Source organism: Ceratotherium simum, chromosome 5 (assembly GCF_057802395.1).
Source record: "Ceratotherium simum simum isolate JZ-2026a chromosome 5, ASM5780239v1, whole genome shotgun sequence".
NCBI classification, from domain to species: Eukaryota; Metazoa; Chordata; class Mammalia; order Perissodactyla; family Rhinocerotidae; genus Ceratotherium; species Ceratotherium simum.
Window position 1 is genome coordinate 61,714,842 of NC_141904.1, and position 18,362 is coordinate 61,733,203.

General features: G+C 39.2%; 1 protein-coding gene across 5 annotated transcripts in view; it reads left to right on the top strand.

The window, feature by feature from the left end:
- Positions 1-18,362, top strand: part of PTPRG (protein tyrosine phosphatase receptor type G) — a 687,787-nt gene that overhangs the window by 460,370 nt on the left and 209,055 nt on the right. For all 5 annotated transcript variants that reach the window (XM_014793421.2, XM_087431273.1, XM_004419875.3 and 2 more), the window contains one exon: positions 13,848-13,943. In XM_014793421.2, the coding sequence (XP_014648907.1) occupies positions 13,848-13,943 (96 nt within the window). The remainder of the gene's footprint in view (positions 1-13,847; positions 13,944-18,362) is intronic.

Consider the following 18,362-nt stretch of genomic DNA (forward strand, 5'->3'; position numbering starts at 1 on the left):
TAAATATACTTTCCAAAAGAGTGGCTGTGTTAAATAAATTGAATAGTCTGTGTACATCAGAAACAGTAGCTCAATCTTTTCATTTTTTCTCCCTCCTTTGGAGTGTTAGTGAGCTTGAGTAGTTGTGTGTTTCACTGCAGGTGGAAATAAGAGAAAAGGGAACGGTGTCAAAGTGAGATCAGGAATAAAGCAGAACCATAGCCTGTGTGATGTTGCGCTGTCTGCTGCTAGAGGCTCATGGATTCCTTCCTTTGGAGCACTTTGCGGATGAGGCTGGTCTTGAGTTGGCTTAACTGTCTCCCTCTGCAGCGGTGGTGGGGATTTTGGTTTTGTTCTTTTTTTCCTCATTTTAAAAGAGACTTTTTCCCCCCCAGATGAGCTATTATTTAGAATCCAGCAAGTATTTTAAACTGTTGCAATAAAACAAACCACCTTTCTTGGCCCCAAACCAATCCTAGTCCCCTCCCTAGAGAAAACCACTGTTATTAGTTTGTGTTATTTTCCAGAGCCTTTTCTTTCCTTTCCTTAGTTCTGTGTATCTGTGTAGCTACATACACAATGCATACAGTATTTTGTTGTATGGCTTTCTTTAAGTATACTTATTTTGCATCTTGACTTGCTCCATTAACAGTATATCTTCAAGAACTTTTAATGTCAGTGCCTATTTGTCAACTTCTTTTCTCCCCTCTGTAGGTTAATCAATTCTATTTATTATGCATGTCAGTTTTTTTCCCCTGATACCAACAAAGATGGGGCAAATGTACTTGTGTATTTGTCTTTCTATTTGCAACACCTGTGGCAAAGCCTTAATTTTTCTGAATAAAGAGACTCCTTATATTATAAAAAGATAAATCATTAGAAAAATGAATAAAAACCCCCATTAGTTATTAGGAAAATTAAAAATGAGAATACAAATGTCCATCCAATGGGTAAAAAGTAAGAAAGATCCATAAATCCACTGGTAGCAATGGTGTAGGAAGATTGGTATTCTCATACATTGGTGACTAGAATATAAAAGGTGTGTACCCTTTTCGGGGGGTGATTTGAACCGCTTCTAGGTATCTGTCTTAGGGAAAGGATTTTGTGCTCATAGAGGCATGTTCACATATTTTTTTTGCAGCAGTGGTTCTTAACCTTTCTGACTTGCTGAGTCCTTGAAGATTTTGATGAAAGCCCTAGACCATGTGAGACCAGGGCTGAAAATGTGTCTTGAAGAGTTCTTAGCACGTGGTAATAGATGGTACCGTAAGGGTTCATCTGATGAAGAGTGATAGACACCGTCCAGTGCACACATCTATAGCCTTTGGCAGTATTTCAGGAGATGTGCAGCCCTTCTGGAAACCAAGTCCATAGCTCCATAAATTTGTTTTCCTCTCTCTGTCAGTTACCTGTGCAAAGCCACTGGCTATAAGGGAACCTTAGAAAGGAGAGAGGTTCCGAATAGACCGATGCATTTCCTCTCGTGCGAGAAATAGCTCCCATTCATTTATTCCACAGTCAGTTAATGAGTGCCTACTGCGTGCTTGGTCCTGGGGCCAGCACTGCCCAGTGGGAGAGGTCCCAGCATACTGTATCTAGAAGAGTCCTTTGTGAGGGAACCTCCAGCAGAATTAAACAGATGACCTGAGGAACGGAGAGCTGTTTTAAAGAACAGATGTTCAAGTTCCGTTGACCCAGCTATTCTGAAAAATGCTTTACTGGGAGATTGTCCTGAGGACACTAGAGTGGTGTGGTTTTGATTTATAGAACTCAAAAGCATTTGGGAAGCGTCCAGGTTGTCTTGCATGTGTATTCTCAGAAAGGTTTTACATAAACATTTTTCTTATGGAGACCCTGATTTGGCAACAGTCGGCTGCGTACGGCAAAATGCAGTTTTCTGGATAAAACTGTGTCACTTGCCTTTGTGCACAAGCATTTTTGTAGGCTTCTGGCTGGGGCAGAGGCAGCAATGCGCCAACTCTATACCTGTGTTAATTTTATTTAGCTTAATTGCAAATTCTTGGCATCATCATTTCCCTAAAACCTATTATGGGGTAGAAAATACAATATTAGACGTGAGGAAAGAACTATAATGGGAACTTTGGGTGAGTAAGTAACAAATAAACTATATTTCAGATTTCTTGTATTTCAAAATGGGAGACATATTGCTGATTCCTAGTTGGATCTGAATGATTTATAACCTTTTATTTGTGGTTGAGTGTTGCAGTCTATGTTGTCATGGAAATTCTATTGAATTTATAGGTCCATTTATCCAAAATGATTTTCCAGACTTCATTTTATGGTGAATCATGTGGCTGTTACTCCCAAGTACAAAGCAATTTCTAAAAAGTTTCATATTACAAAGAGCACAAACACTGTGGTGGTGATTTTTGTGTTTTTGAAATACAAATGAGTGTCAGATGCACCTAGGGACTCCCTCTCCCTCCACTGTGTCCAAGGTGTTAAGCTTCACTGCATTTCAGAACCAACTTTATGTATAAAATAGCTATGCAAGCAAGGAAAGATTGATTTAACAGAAAAGAAGGTGGCTATAGTAGCTCCAAGATTAAGTGGAAGTGGTCTTGAAGGTACTGGTTTATGGGTGGGAGCAAGACTGCTCTCCCAGTCTTTGAGCCCCCTTACAGCAGACTTGCTCCCTCCCCTTTAAATTAAAGTTCAGTAGTAGTGTGAAAGGGAAAGAAAAGCAGTATTCTACCATATTTATTGACTCAGTTTCATGTGACAGTGGGTGTAGGCAGGTTTCTACACCTCAGCACTATTGACATTTTGAGCAGGATAAGTCTGTGCTGTGGGGCTGTCCTGTCATTGTAGGGTGGTTAGCAGCCTCTATCCACTAGATTCCAGTAGCATCTCCGTCCCAGTGATGATAATCAAAAATGTCTCTAGATATTGACAAATGTCCCCTAGGGTCCAAAATCACCCCTGGTTGAAACCCACTGCTCTGGAAGCTTTATACAAGGATCCTAGAGATAATTAACAAGTAGTTCTCATTGCTAATGAGAATTCTGATCAGAATGTTGTACAGAGAGGATTTTAAATGTGTGAGTGCTGCAATCAAATGCCTAGGTTTGAATCCCAGCTTTGTTACTTCTTAGACAAGACCTAGTATCTCAGCCTTGATTTCCTTTTGTATAAAATGGGGAAAAGAATAGTACCTACCCCAAAAAGTGATGGTAAGGATTAAAGGGATTAATTCAGGTAAAGTATTTTAAGATTTGGATACATTCAGCAGCCCTCATGGAATGTTCTGTGGAGGAGGCTGCCTCTTGGCCTCATTTGCAGTGTCTGTGTCGAGGGAAACGGTGGAAAGAAGCCATGCTTGGTCCAAGTAACTGTTATTTGGTTCTCAGCTGGCATAATTCTACACACCCAGGGACAGTCACCTTAATTTGCTCTGTCAAGCAGATACCTTCTCTCTGGCCTTATCCTCCGGTTTACAGTAACCTCTATCGAATCGAGTCGGTGCCGGGCACAGAAGCATCCTTAGCCCTGCTCTATTATTCTATGACTTTTCACTTTTGTTTATTCCAGCTTCAAAAGCGTAGCTGTTTCACCAATTTGATGTATTTGTTATTGAAATATCATATACAAAAAGGAAAATTCACAAATATTAAGTATACACCTGAACGAATTTTCATACTCTTGTAACCAGGCCCCAGATCAAGAAAGAGCACTTTCTAGCACCCCTAGAATCCCTCTTGCGATTACTGCCCCCCAGGGGTAACCACTGTGTTGGTTTCTAACTGCATTGAGTTTCTCCTGGTTTTGTACTTCATTTCAACAAAATCATACAGTGTGTCTTTCTTTCTTTCTTCTTCTATTTTTTTTTTTTTTTTGGTATCTGGCTTATTTGTCTCAGCATTATTTGTGAGAGTGGTCTGTACTGTTACCTGTAGCCATGCTGCATTCCCATAGTTATTCCATTATGTGACTATGTCACAGTTCGTTTATCCATTCCATTATTGATTAGCATTCAGGTAGGTTCCAATCTGGGGCTATTGCAAATAGCCCTTTCACTAGTTTATTTGTATTTTTTTCATTCTCCCCTGCCCCCCCAACTAATATTTAAAGACATGTGAATCAATTGGGGCCCCACAGTATGCCAGACTTTGTGGGAGGTGCTTTACTTGAGTTATTTTATTTACTCCTCCCTGTAACCCAGTGATGTATTTCTTGTCTTCACTTTACTCTTTTTTTTTTTTTTTTTTAATTTTTATTTATTTTCCCCCAAAGCCCCAGTAGGTAGTTGTACATCATAATTTCACATCCTTCTAGTTGCTGTATGTGGGACGCGGCCTCAGCATGGCCGGAGAAGCAGTGCGTTGGTGCGCGCCCGGGATCCGAACCCGGGCCGCCAGCAGCGGAGTGCGCGCACCTAACTGCTAAGCCACGGGGCCGGCCCTTCACTTTACTCTTGAGGATATCATGACTCAGAGAGGGCGACTAACTTCAACTGGGTCACACAGCTGTTAAATGGCAGAGCTATAGCTTACTGCCCTCTTTCCTGAATACATGATAAGGGTATCTGGCCAACATATAGTCAGATGCTGAACCTACCTCATTTTTGTCTCAACTTATGCTGAACTGTAAGAAATAACTCATGAATCATGCATAGTAAATCCCTGAAAAACTCAACTTACTATTGTAAGCAAGAGCCTGAACTCTTCCCTACCAAGAGAAAAGCACAAGGATTAAATATTTATTTGACTAATCAGATGCATCACTGAACCAGGAGTTCCAAAAATCAACTAATAAGTTGACTTATAATGGCATAAACAAGTTACACACAGAGACTTTTAAAAGGGTTCCCGAAAACATCCTGACACCTGATTGTATGTGAGTCATAGCCCTAGTGTGCACTTGTGTTCTTCTGCTCCAAAAATTTGGATTCCTGCTGTCAAGTAGTTGAAGATAATTCTCTGTTACAGGGCAAGTGAAAAAAGGAAATAATTAAGGATTAGTGCACTCCATGATTAATGATATTGTATAAAGCAAACGTTTCAGAATGTTTATTTAAATGCTACCTTGCCTGCAAAGATGGTGAATACCTGCTACTCTTTGGAGCAGGCTTCTTCTGAAAATATTCTTCCAATGAAGGCTGTATGAAGCCCACACACAGGTTTCTTTGCTACACCTTGTGGCATGACTCATTGGGATGTTGGCTGGCCGGTGGAAACGATTTATTTTCACCTTAATTTACATATCCCTCCTGGTGACAGAGAAAGTAATACTGATACATAATAATAAAAAATGAGAGCTATTTAGTTTGTTCTTACTTTTCCAAAGCATGTGAGTAGTGAATCTTTTTTACAATGATCCCATGAGGTAACTATACCTCTATTTGACAGAAGGGGACACTGAGCCTTAGAGATCTCCAGTGTCTTCAGTGTACAAATCAGGTCTGATGCTATAGCCCATGTGCTTTGATCATCATTTAATATCACCCAGCTGTGTTATCTGCCATCTTCATGGATATTTTTGTGTAAGTCACAAGAGTGTGAGCTGGGTTGTAAGAAAGAGGTGAATGAAGAAGATTGAGCTCTCGAAAGTAACTGGTTCACAGAACAGTTTTATAATGTGATACACACATATGTACATATATCTGGATATGTTTGCTTAAAATCAATAGTGACCTTTGGGGGGTCTGTAAGTCAGAGTTCTCCAGAGAAATGAAACCAACAGAGGATATATATACGTGGAGAGAGAGAGAGATCTGTATATATATTTATATATACAGAGAGAGAGGGAGATTGAGATTTTAAGGAATTGGCTCCCTCAACTGTGGAGGCAGGCAAGTCCGAAATTTGCAGAGCAGGCTGGAAATTCTAGCAAGAGTTGATGTTGCAGTCTTAAGTCTGAAGGCTTGAAACTCTGGCGGAATTTCTGTGTTGCAGTCTGGAGGCAGAATTCCTTCTTCTTAGGAAGACCTCGGGCTTTCAGGTGATTGGGTGAGGCCCACTACATTATGGAGAGTAATCTGCTTTACTCAGAGTCTGCTGGTTTAAATATTAATGACATCTGAAAAATACCTTCATAGCAACATCTAGAATAATGTTTGACCAAACAAGTGGGCACCATAGCCTAGCCAAGTTGACACATAAAACTAGCCATCCAAGGGGGTAAATATAATAATGATCCTTTAAAAAAGTAACTGGGAGGGGCCAGCCCCGTGGCATAGCGGTTAAGTGCGCACGCTCTGCTGCTGGCGGCCCGGGTTTGAATCCTGGACGCACACTGGTGCACCACTTGTCAGGCCATGCTGAGGCCGCGTCCCATATAAAGTGGAGGAAGATAGGCATGGATGTTAGCCCAGGGCCAGTCTTCCTCAGCAAAAAGAGGAGTATTGGCGTGGATGTTAACTCAGAGCTGATCCTTCCTCACAAAAATAAAAAAAAAGAAGTAACTGGGAGTAAAAACTGTTCATTGACATAAAACAAAATACCTATATCATAGTTCTGAATTCAGAGTGTTTGTGTTATATATTTTTATATTATATATATATATATAGTGTGTATTTATCATTCTTCCCACAATTTAAATGAATAGATTTTCTTTTGTTGGAACATTAAAATTTCAGGCTAGAGTTGCTTGGGTAGAAAATGGTTTGGATTTCTTGTAGATTAAAGAGAAAATAATATAATCTGTGTTTAGCAAAACCATACCTAGAGCCACTTAGCCATTTCACTGTGATTTTGACATATATTTGCATCTTCCTGAGCATTTTCTTTAGTGGTTTAAATCCATTCATTCTCTGAGTATCCTGATCTCTCCTTTCTTTTGTTATTTTGTTATTTATTCCCAGAGATGGCAAGAACCTCATGATAGTGTTTGTGGCTTTATCATTTGGCTGTCCTTGCTTTCAGGTACTCACAGCCCCTACTCAGTTTATTCTTTCCGTAAATAAATTACTAGTATTCACAATGAACAGCACCATTGAAGACATAGCCTTGAACTAGGTAGACAGACTTCCTGCCTGCATTGATCTTATCTGATGGCATTGGCAGAATTAAAGAATTAGAATATCTGGGGGCTCGGCCCAGCAGCGTAGTGGTTAAGTTCACTCCGCTTCGGCAGCCCGGGGTTCACAGGTTCGGATCTCGGGCGTGTACCTACACACCGCTTATCAAGACATGCTGTGGCAGGCGTCCCACATATAAAGTAGAGGAAGATGGGCACTGATGTTAGCCCACGGCCAATCTTCCTCAGCAAAAAGAGGAGGATTGGCAACAGATATCAGCTCAGGGCTAATCTTCCTCACCAAAAAAAAAAAAAAAATTGGAATGTCTGTGTTAAGTGTGTGTGATCTGGCTTAATAGTAGTTAAGGTATAGCATAATCTAAAAATCAAGTTAGATTAAGAACCTATTATACAAAAACCTCAGTTCTGACATCATCCTATGCAAATCATCCAACAAGTGGGCCCAGGGGATCGTTAACTGTATTTGGATTTTTATTTTGCCTTCACTACACATTTTTATTCTTAGGCAACTGTTTCTTGTGCACCACCATGTTCTCAACTGGCTTACTACACTTTAGCACCAAGAATGATAATAAAAATATATTTCACCTCTCCAGTTCTGTGATCTCCTGCCTCCTATGTGATTTTTAATTCTGCTGTTGCCTTTTTAGTGACCATCTTGATCGCATTCTGTTTACATCTCATCTAGTCTTATCCTGTAGTTTTTCCTGTGTGTTCTTCCACTCTATTAAAGATGTCCAACCGTATCCTGGAAATGTCGGGTGAATCTATTGATAGATTGCCTTTCCTCTGAGCTATCTGCATGCTGTTTCCTTACTTAATTCATGACGAATTTTTCTCGGGCCATGTATGTGTATGCATGGTGCATGTTGAAGACATGTAAGATTTTTGAGAGGAAACTACAAGGTAGAGCTTTCTAAATCACCAAAGAAGGTACTGTTGGATTTTCCACCCTTTGTGTTGGAATCATTTCCTTTCTCTGCCATGATCAGAGATGTGAGAGCTGAATTTCGCACACAACTATAACGTTAGAGCATAGGAAGTCCACCTTCAAGAAAATATCCCTTCTCACCCATTGCCTGTATTATTATTATTATTATTATTTTTTTTTTTTGCTGAGGAAGATTAGCCCTGAGGTAACATCTGTTGTTAATCTTCCTCTTTTTTTGCTTGAGGAAGATTGGCACTGAGCTAACATCTGTGCCACTCTTCCTCTATTTTGTATGTGGGATGCCGCCACAGCATGCCTGATGAGTGCTGTAGGTCTGCGCCCGGGGTCCAAGCCTGCAAACATGGGCTGCCGAAGTGGAGTGGACTGCACTTAAGCACTAGGCCATGGGGCCAGCCCCTGCCTGTATTATTTTAATATTCATTTAATATATGTCTAACTTAACCATGAGCCATTTATTGCCTTATGCTTTTTTGTGATACATTTACCTATGACTCAACTTTGGTATTCAGAAAAAAAATTACCCATCTCATTATTGATAGTTTTGTCTTCCCAAGCACAGACTGTGTCTTCATCTGTCGCAGTGCCTTATACATAATAGGCATTAAGCAAATATTTTTGCCTATTGGGAGGAAGCACAGTGATTAAGACCTTGACTAGAATTGGAAAGATTAGGTTTCCATCTCAGCCTCACCCTTCTTCCTCAAGAGCTTTGTAAATTTAGAAATCCTTGGTTTCTTTGGCTGTAAAATGAGGATCATGGTGGTAGCTTCCTCATTGAGTGTTAATGAATGATAGTACAGTTCCTGGCATCCAGTAGCCACTCACTAAATATTTGAAAAATAACAACATTAATAAAAATATAGAAGGCTCTGGTTTTCAGATTTGTTGCTTTGTATTAATTCAGCTAAACACAGATAGTGATACAAATTGGAAAGCAGCCATATACATCATTTTAAAATAAGACTGCAAATAGAGTCATTTTAAATATAAAAGAAAGAATGGCGCAAGGCAGGAGTAAAGGGAAGCTAAGTGGGCATTTTGTTGTGATCCTGTACACATCGTGCTGGTACCTTACACCCATAAAGCAGTGACCGCTGTAAACCTACACTCACAGTCCCATTTCATCTCCCTCCCATTACTTGGTAGTGTTACCATTCACTCAGGCATTTTCCATATCTGTATTTTAGCACATGCTTCCTCAGTGATGGGGCTTTTTCCCCCTGTAAGATTCTAGTTTCCAAATGTCAGGTTATGCCATATTTTGCTCTATGTATCTAACCACCTTGATCTGGCTTAGAGAAGTATTGGAGGTTTTTCCATTCCAGCCCTTCCGCAAGGTGGAATTGAATGATCCATCCAGACCTGTGATTCTCACTTGTGAGTTTGAAGGATTTTGTAGGACTGGTCCCTTGATTGCACCCTGGTGTACACAGTCTACCAGCGGCTTTTTAGTTGAGCCTCATGGAGTTTGTTTCTCTTGTTGGGGACACTCACATATCTCACGGCATTCTGCATGGGTGGAGGGACATCCCCTTATACAAAGTTGATCCAGATTTGCTTCCCTTGCAAAGAGGGTCTTGGTTGGAACAGACTCACAGAGCCTTAAGCTGTATAGTTTTCTTGAAGAACCAAAGTGTTCTAATCTCAAACATATTTGGAAAAGATTGAGCCAAAGCTTTAGGTCTTTAAAGACCATTCCTCACTAAAAAGAACAAGGAGATCACTCAAAAAATGACCAATTTTGGGGCTAGAGCCAGGAAAATACAAGATGAGCCTAGAGCATCTGTGCCAGCTAATAAGGAGGTGCTAAAAAATAAAAAATGAGGGGAACATGGCAGAATGACAGAGGAATCTGTTTGAAGAGTCTCCTACTGGGCAAATCTGAGACAGTTTGAGCATTAAAATAAATACTGGTAGTAATGGATTATAATCCATTGAATAAAATAAAAGCAAAAATAAATGAGTCTTTATTGACATAAATAAATGAATGAATAAACTATGAAAACCATTCCTTACAGAATGCCATTAATGAATATAGAAGGAATGGTGGAGTTAGAATATCAGAATTGTATACTAAACTAGTGGATGAAAGTTAGATGAGGAACAGGATATTTATGTAATCTCAAAATGTCCTCCTAAAAAAAGCACTTTTTAATCACAAAAGGAAAATTAATAACTTTATAGTAGAGACGCCTAGCAGATATCACCTTAACCATGCAATTGAGTTAAACACCCCAGTATGAGAATAAACCCACTTAATGTGCTTCATGATATGGTACACTGTGAAGACATGGTGTTACTACTGTGGTAACCTGTCCAAAATGCACCTCCTGAATCTGATCATGAGAAATCATGAGACAGACCCCAACACTACATAGTAACTGGCTGTGTGCTTCAACCTATCAAAGTAAAAAAAGACAAAGAAAGGCTGAGTAACTGTTCCAGGTGAAAGTTGGGGGTGGGACGGATCAGTATAAAGAGATGTGACAGCTAAATGCAAAGTTTGTTTCTAGATTGGATTCCTGGATTGAAAACCAAAATAATGACCTATAATGGACTATATTTTGGCACTTGCCAAAATTTGAAAATGGACTGTGAATGAGATAATAGTATTGTATCAAAGTGAAATTTGCTAATTTTAATAATTTAATAATTTACTGTGGTTATATGAGAGAATGTCCTTACTTTTAGAAATTATACTTAAGTATTTATTGGTAAAGGGGCATATTTTCTCTCACTACCAAACGATTCAGAAAAAAAAAAAATTAGGGGGGTGTGTGTGTGAGTGGGGAGAGAAAGAGAGGATGCAAATGGGGTAAAATGTAAATAATTGGTGATACTGAGTAAAGGATATGTGGAAAAATTAATAGGTCTCTTTATTGCCAGATTTTCCAGATCTTTTCTTCAACTTATGTGCACCATGTTTCTTCGGGAGGAGAATTGCTATATAGTAAGCGTCATTTGGATTCACATTATTAGAAAGAACAGGCTTTGAGGAATGCTGAAAGGGAGGCCCTGAGTATGGCTCTTGAGAGCAGATCCAGAATGTTGGTGGGCTGCTCAAGATATTTAGCAGCCATCCCAACACCTTCAAAGATGTTTTTGGAAAATAGGTTTCCAGCCTCTCCCCAAATTTGTCTCATCAACATTAACAACAGGGGCCGGCCCCCTGGCTTAGCAGTTAAGTGGCGAGCTCCGCTACTGGCAGCGCAGGTTTGGATTCCGGGCGCGCACCGACACACCGCTTCTCCGGCCATGCTGAGGCCGCGTCCCACATACAGCAACTAGAAGGATGTGCAACTATGACATACAACTATCTACTGGGGCTTTGGGGGGGGGGAAGGAGGAGGATTGGCAATAGATGTTAGCTCAGAGCCGGTCTTCCTCCGCAAAAAGAGGAGGATTAGCATGGATGTTAGCTCAGGGTTGATCTTCCTCACAAAACAACAACAACAAAAACAAAACAATAACAACAAAATAATTTAAAGTCTAATTCACTCAGCAAAACTCCATCTACTTATTTACTGTCATCTTTAAGATAGTATGAAAAGTTAACATAATTCAGTAGACTACCACTTGAGAGAAATAGCAAGGAAAATCGATATTTCAGACCTATGCTACTGTTCTCTTTATGAAACATTTTATTATCCTGATGGGTGGAGCCAGGACTCAAAGACATTTTCTAAAAATGAATTTCCCCACGCAGTTGTAAATGAAAATGCCCTTGAAAAGGTCTAAAAGTATTTTGTATCACACACTATTCAGCTGATGCATTAAACAATGCCACCTCTGCTCAGGGGCTGAAGAATAAGAAAACCTTCTGTGAACTTACTTAATTTTCAGGCCTGAGTTTTACAAGGAAAGTGAAGTGTAATTTTCTGAATATACTTGTGTGGAGTTTTTGTCTTGGGTTAGTAGCATTGTACCCAAAGCAATTGACCCAGTATTAAACTGTTTTGATCTGCACCTCATTGAATGGATTTTTCTCAGTGTAAATTCATGATGTCTAAAGCTGTCCAAACCTAAAGGCAACACGTTTGTAAGAAACTGCCAGAGGGGCCAGCCCTGTGGCTTGGTGGTTAAGTGCGCGCACTGCAATGCTGGCGGCCCGGGTTCGGATCCCGGGTGTGCATCGAGGCACCACTTCTCCGTCCATCCTGAGGCCGAGTCCCACATACAGCAACTAGAAGGATGTGCAGCTATGACATACAACTATCTACTGGGGCTTTGGGGGGAAAAAAAAAAAAAAAAAAAAAAAAAAAAAAAAAAAGAAACTGCCAGAATCAGTGGGAATTCACAGTCTGAGAAAAACAATTCACTATAAAAAAGAAAACCCTCCAAAAGAATCTGCCCATCCTTCTCCCATCCACTTGGGTACCTGACTTTTCCTGGAAGGTGTCCTGATTTGGGCTACCTGATTTCACCCTTCAGAAAAGAGACGTTACCTTGTTTTTAACATCTTGTTAATGCAGTCAGCACAACTCTGTTTGCCTTGGACCTTTACTTCAGCTAGGCTCTCTAACTTAGGCTTGCCCACTGGGAATTTACCATTCAGCACCGAATCTGCAAACTCTATCTGGGGTGTGGTTGTTCACTCTGTTACAGAAAATAGCATCATGTCATTTGGAAAAGTGGGGAAATAGAGGTCATGGAAGAGAGCTAATAATATAAGAGATTTGATTTTCTGTAAGGGGTAGGGTCATCCTAGAAGATTCAGTGGAATCACATTCTTATTAGAAATTTTAAAATGTCTGCCAGATGTTAACTTTAAAATATGTTGATGATGATGATGGTGGTGATTTGTTGAGTACAGATGAGGTTTAGGCATGGTGCCATATACTATACACTACACTGACTTGTTTGATCTCCACACCCACTCTACCAAGGACAAATACTTTCTTTCTATACATGAGGAAGCTTAGAAATTCGCTTGCTTGCCTGAGGTCTTACAGGCAAGTAAATGAGGAAGCTGGAATAGGAACCCAGATCTGTTATTTTTATCACATATGTAGTCTCTCGAGAATATATTCTGTGGTGCATTTTTGTCCTCTGAATTGTACGAAATATCAAGGAGTGTTCAAGCATTAAAATTGGATAATGATTGTAAGTTGATTTATCTGTGTTCTGCTTTTTGAATAAGAAACCCTAGCCAAATGTAGGAGAAGGTATTTAAAGTTGGGATGAGAGCACCTGGATTTTACACTCTTCCTCTGATATTTCACCTTAGCCAAGTTAACATCAACTTTCTGAAGCACTAATTTCTCATGTATAACTGAGTGTAGTATTTTCTGCCCAGTCTTGACTGGGGTGATAGATGGATTAAGTGAAATAACGTATCGGATGGCTTTTTGCAATCTGTAAAATGTAAAGCATTATTATTGTGATTACAATTATATTTCTTTTTGAATTCACTAAAATATTCCATTTGGGCTATTTCTCAAAGCTACGGAGAGACCCCTTCAAATTCTCATCCTTATACTGGGCATTGTCTATAAAGATGTGCCCATTTAAGCATTTATAATTTAAACAAGTGGACTGAATCTCACAGGCTTAGTTGTCAAATTCATGGTGTTTAACTCCGTTAAAATTTTGCTTCTTAACAGGGAACTTTCCCCAAGAGATCAGTATTATTAGGTAATAAGAAGGTGTCGGTGTTATTTATTTTGGGCGGCATGAAGGCATTGTATTATGTGAGAAATTGTGTGTTTTCGTGATGCCTACAAAAGTATGTAGTGGTAAAATGATACGATGTCCAGGGTTTGCTCTCAAATACTTCAGCAAAGAAAAAATACAGATAGATGAACACATTTGGCAAAACCTTATTAAGTTGGGAATCTGGGTCCAGTGTACTATTTTCCTCTACTTTTGCATAGGTTTGAAAATTTTCCTAATACATTTTTCAATTGTTCTTTCACAGATGCAGATTTTCTTTTACAATCCAGACGACTTTGACAGCTTTCAAACTGCAATTTCTGAAAACAGAATAATCGGAGCCATGGCCATATTTTTTCAAGTAAGTTAACGGTGGCCCAAGTACTTCAACCAGAGAGTTCTCTGAGTATTTTTTTTTTAATTCACCGAATTGTTCCATGTTTAATGAATGCATCTGTTTTCTAGTTCACACCTGTCTAAATGAAAGATATTGCATATTGTCTAATGTGTGATTTAAAATGTAAATAAGTATGTTTAGAAACATAATGAAAATTTTCGCATGAATTATTCTGATTTTATTGCTACTTGACTGGTGCACAGATTGAAGAACACATTTATCATCTAAGTTACTTCACTGCTGAAGCGTTTTGAACAGGTTCCTTCAGCATATTAAGAGGCTCATGTAAGAAAAAAAAGGTAGTTTTCTTTGGAGCAACTTTAAAATTTGACATTACTTGCAAGTAGATTAATAAATAGCATCCATCACTTCTCTAAAGAGACCCCTTTTCTTTCCCTGCCGGAAATCCCCATGGTAACAAGTTTTTATTAAGACCATTTCCAAATTAGTACATTTATGATCTCCCACCCTTTCTTTTTCTCTTTTATTGTGTTTAGATTAATGAGTGTTCCTGGCTCGTGTGTTAGTTCTGTACCTAGAAGCCAAAGCTTGCATCCCTCAATAGACAGGCTTTTTAATAAGTCAAATCAAATTAAAGCAGTGTTGATTGTTGAGTGTCTTGACCAAGTAGCCTAGAGGAGACCTGGTGCTGTTTTGTGTGGAAGGGAACCTGAGTAGAGGTATGTAACTTGTCTTTCAGTCTTAAAATTTGCCTAAAGACTACGTACAGGTGTTCCTTTTTTTTTTTTTTTTTTTTTTTTGGTAAGAAAGATTGGTTCTGAGCTAACACCTGTTGCCAGTCTTCCTCTTTTTGCTTGAGGAAGATTGTCCCTGAGCTAACATCTGTGCCCACCTTCCTCTATTTTGTATGTGGGGCGCTGCCACAGCATGGCTTGATGTGTTGTGTAGGTCCGCACCCAGGATCTGAACCCATGAACCTCAGGCCACCGAAGTGGAGCACGTGAACTTAACCACTGCGCCACCAGGCCAACCCCCAGGTGTTCCTTTTACCAATGAGTCTTTTTTGGAAAATGTGATGTCTTTCTGACAACTGAAAGGAACATTGAAGACATCAGAACCTTATCCAACATAAATCTTTAACATCTGCTTTTTGGGGCAAACTTCTTTGTCATTGAGATGCAGCCATTCTTGTTTGGAGTATGTTAATTCCACTACCCTGCTTAGTGGGTGACATATAATGGACAGTTCTCTCCACTGCTTCTCTTTCCCGCTTAACTACCCTCTCTGCTTTTCCTTTCTTGGATAGAGGCTCAAATGGGAGATTATATGTGAAAAATTGAAAAGCCCAATATTCTACCCAAACTTAAGAAATAATAAGAGAAATGGTCATTAGCATTGGTTATGGCACTGGTTTTCAAAACTGTGGATTCTGACCTACAAGTGGGCCATGGAATCATTTCAGTGAGTCCTGACCAGCACTTTTAAAATAAAGAAATAGAATAATATAGAATAAAAAATAATCAGCAAGTATCCAAGTATATCATACATAGTAAGGGTAAATATTTTTGTAGAACTTTTTTTTTTTAGTTGTTTATACACAGAGATGCATACTGGGTGTATATTGGGTCATGATATGAAATGTATTTCTTATGTGAGTCATGGTCAATATTTTGGAATTCATCTGTTTATGCTGTGTATTGGGCTGATGTCCCCTTTGTACTCACACACATCTCTTTTGCTGGTTATTTTCATGAACCACAGTAGAGAGTAGTGTTTTAAGAGCTTATTCACTGGGGTCAAAAGTATTTTCTTTTGAATCCTGTCTCTTCTACTTAACAGCTGCATAATAGTGATGAAGTCATTTAAACTTTCCAGCCTCAGTATCCTTACCTGTGAAATGGGGATAGCAACTTCTACATCATCAAGACTGTAGTAGCCATTAAATGAACTCCCTAGTGTGGGTCCTGGCACATAGTAGACATTTGGTAAATGCCAGATAAAATATGTATCCATATCCATCCATCTCTGTTTCTATGGGATGGAGACCTCATGGTGTATGTGTCTTCTTTGCATGAACAGAAGTCTATTCTGTGCACTGCCCTGTTGGCAGATGGCTGGGATTCTGTCTGGACCCCTTCTGCATCTAAACTGTGATTGGTTTGCCTTAGGCAATACTAGGGTCACTTGAACCATTCTTAAACAGTTCCCACTTATATGGTTAACCTCCTGTTTTCTGTTGTCCTCTTGGTATGCTGCTTTTCATGTAGCTGGACCTCTATTCCTGTTGCCCTGCCATCAAATCAACCCTTCCCTCCTCCTCTGTCATGCCCACTCATGCCCAGTCCAACCAGGTCTACTTCATAGGTCACCTTTCTTATAGGAAAATAAATTTTAAAAATGTTTTTATGAATACTGGAAGGACTAGTTCACAGCATGCTCTACCCAAAAGCTTTCTATTTTGCCAGCTCTATAAACTCTTGTTAAATATAAGACCAATTAGAGTCTTAGGCAGGTAAGGCACATTGGCATACAAAATAGCAAAACACCTCAGTGTGAAATCTAGGTTTTAGATTTTTAAAGTATTTCTAGGACACAGCTACTAGTTCACATGCAAAGAAACTTAGTGTATATTTCATCTGGTTCTTCTCTAAATTTTGGCTTGCTGTCCTCTAGACACTAAATAGAGGGCAGATAATATGAGATAGAACAGAATTTTTTTTAGAAAGCAGCTGTGTTGAGCTGCTTCCTTTGTTTTCCTTATAAGTCCACATATGCATTTATACATCTGAGTTCACACTATATCATGGAATGGAAGGGAAAATGTCATTATTGTTATTTTGATTTGGCAATCTAGTTAGAACCTGTATTTTGAGATCTTTATATTTTGAATCTTTCCATAAGAATGTTAAATTTGGGAGTTTGGTATTTCTCCCCCAAGTAGTAAATTAAATCTTGATATATATTTCCACATTCAAACCTGGCATCTTACATTTTGGTACTGAAGAAGTATTTATCATCCTTTCAGCACTGATTCAATGCCAGGAATGGTACCAGTTGCTACATTAATATAATAAATGTAATCATCTCATGCCCACTTGGACCTCACTGTCTCATGGGATAATGGCTAGAAAGAGGTGAGTGGAGAAACTCCTCCACTTGCAAAGAGGCTGTTCTCTGACTTGGTGCTCATAAATCCACATATTATTTATCCAGAGTGACATGATGTGAATGATACACGACCGCACGTCTAGCAAGGCTAAGTTCCGTGTAGGTGTTGAAGCCTTGATGCCGACTTACTCCATACATTAGAGCGATTTTCTTACACTTTCAATTTTTCATTATCTTTATTTCTTTTTTCTTCCTATTCATGTGCCTATTATCTTGGGTAATTTCGGCTCTCTCACTGCCTTTGCTGTGATTAGGCATAATGAAGTTCATGTTTCCAAAACACTGAAACAAGCACAAACCTAGCAGGCGCATGGTTGATCAAGGAACCACAGGTTGGCCTAGACTAGAGGTTGCCTGCAGGTTGTTTTATTGTGGCTTGTGGGCATGATTGTTGAACCTACATAGTGTTTACAATTCTTTTCTTCAGTTAAATATGGAAGATTTTACATAAAATGTCCTGATGATGTAGCAGGAATCAAGATTTGAGTAGTGGCTGTCTGTCTGCTTTGGAGGGGGTGTGAATTCCCATTGCAACACAATCTCCAGGCAATTTTCTTCCTGCCTTCGTGTCAACAAGATCTTAAGATCATGACCCCGCCTGGACCCCAGTAACTTTGAATGTTGGCTGACATCTTTTGGTTACAGACTGAGTTGAAGGTCAGTCTCAAAGCTGAGAGATGGTGAGCCTGGTCTCCCCTGGTTGCTTTGTGTGAACACCAGTGAAGGAAGGAAGGACCACGTATAGAAGATAGCGAATCATGGCAGCCACATATGGTTGTGTGCATTTGGGCCCACATAACTCTAGAAGGTGCATTCACTTCATAGCTGCTGCTGAGTGGAATATTCATTTCAATTTTCCAACACTTGTTAGTAGTGTGTCTGGAGCCTTTTTTCTAGTTCACACACCCTTGGGCTAGCAGCTTTCTGGAAGGTATAGGGGAAAGGAAGGATGCAGTTTGATTTTAAAAGTTTTTTTTAAATAAATAAATTAAGATAAGAAATTGGGAAGGATGAAGATATTTCTTGTTAACTAATGAGAAGAAATAAATGCTAATTTATATAAATATAAAAATTAAAATAATTATTTGTTAAAGTAGAACCTGCACTAATTTTACTGATAGCATGATTCGAATTCCTGTAAAAGTGTCGAATTCCAAAAGTCGTAAAATGCTCTTTTAAAATATTCTATTAGGGCAAACTGATGCAGCCTCAATGGAAAACAGTATGGAGATACTTCAAAAAATTAAAAATAGA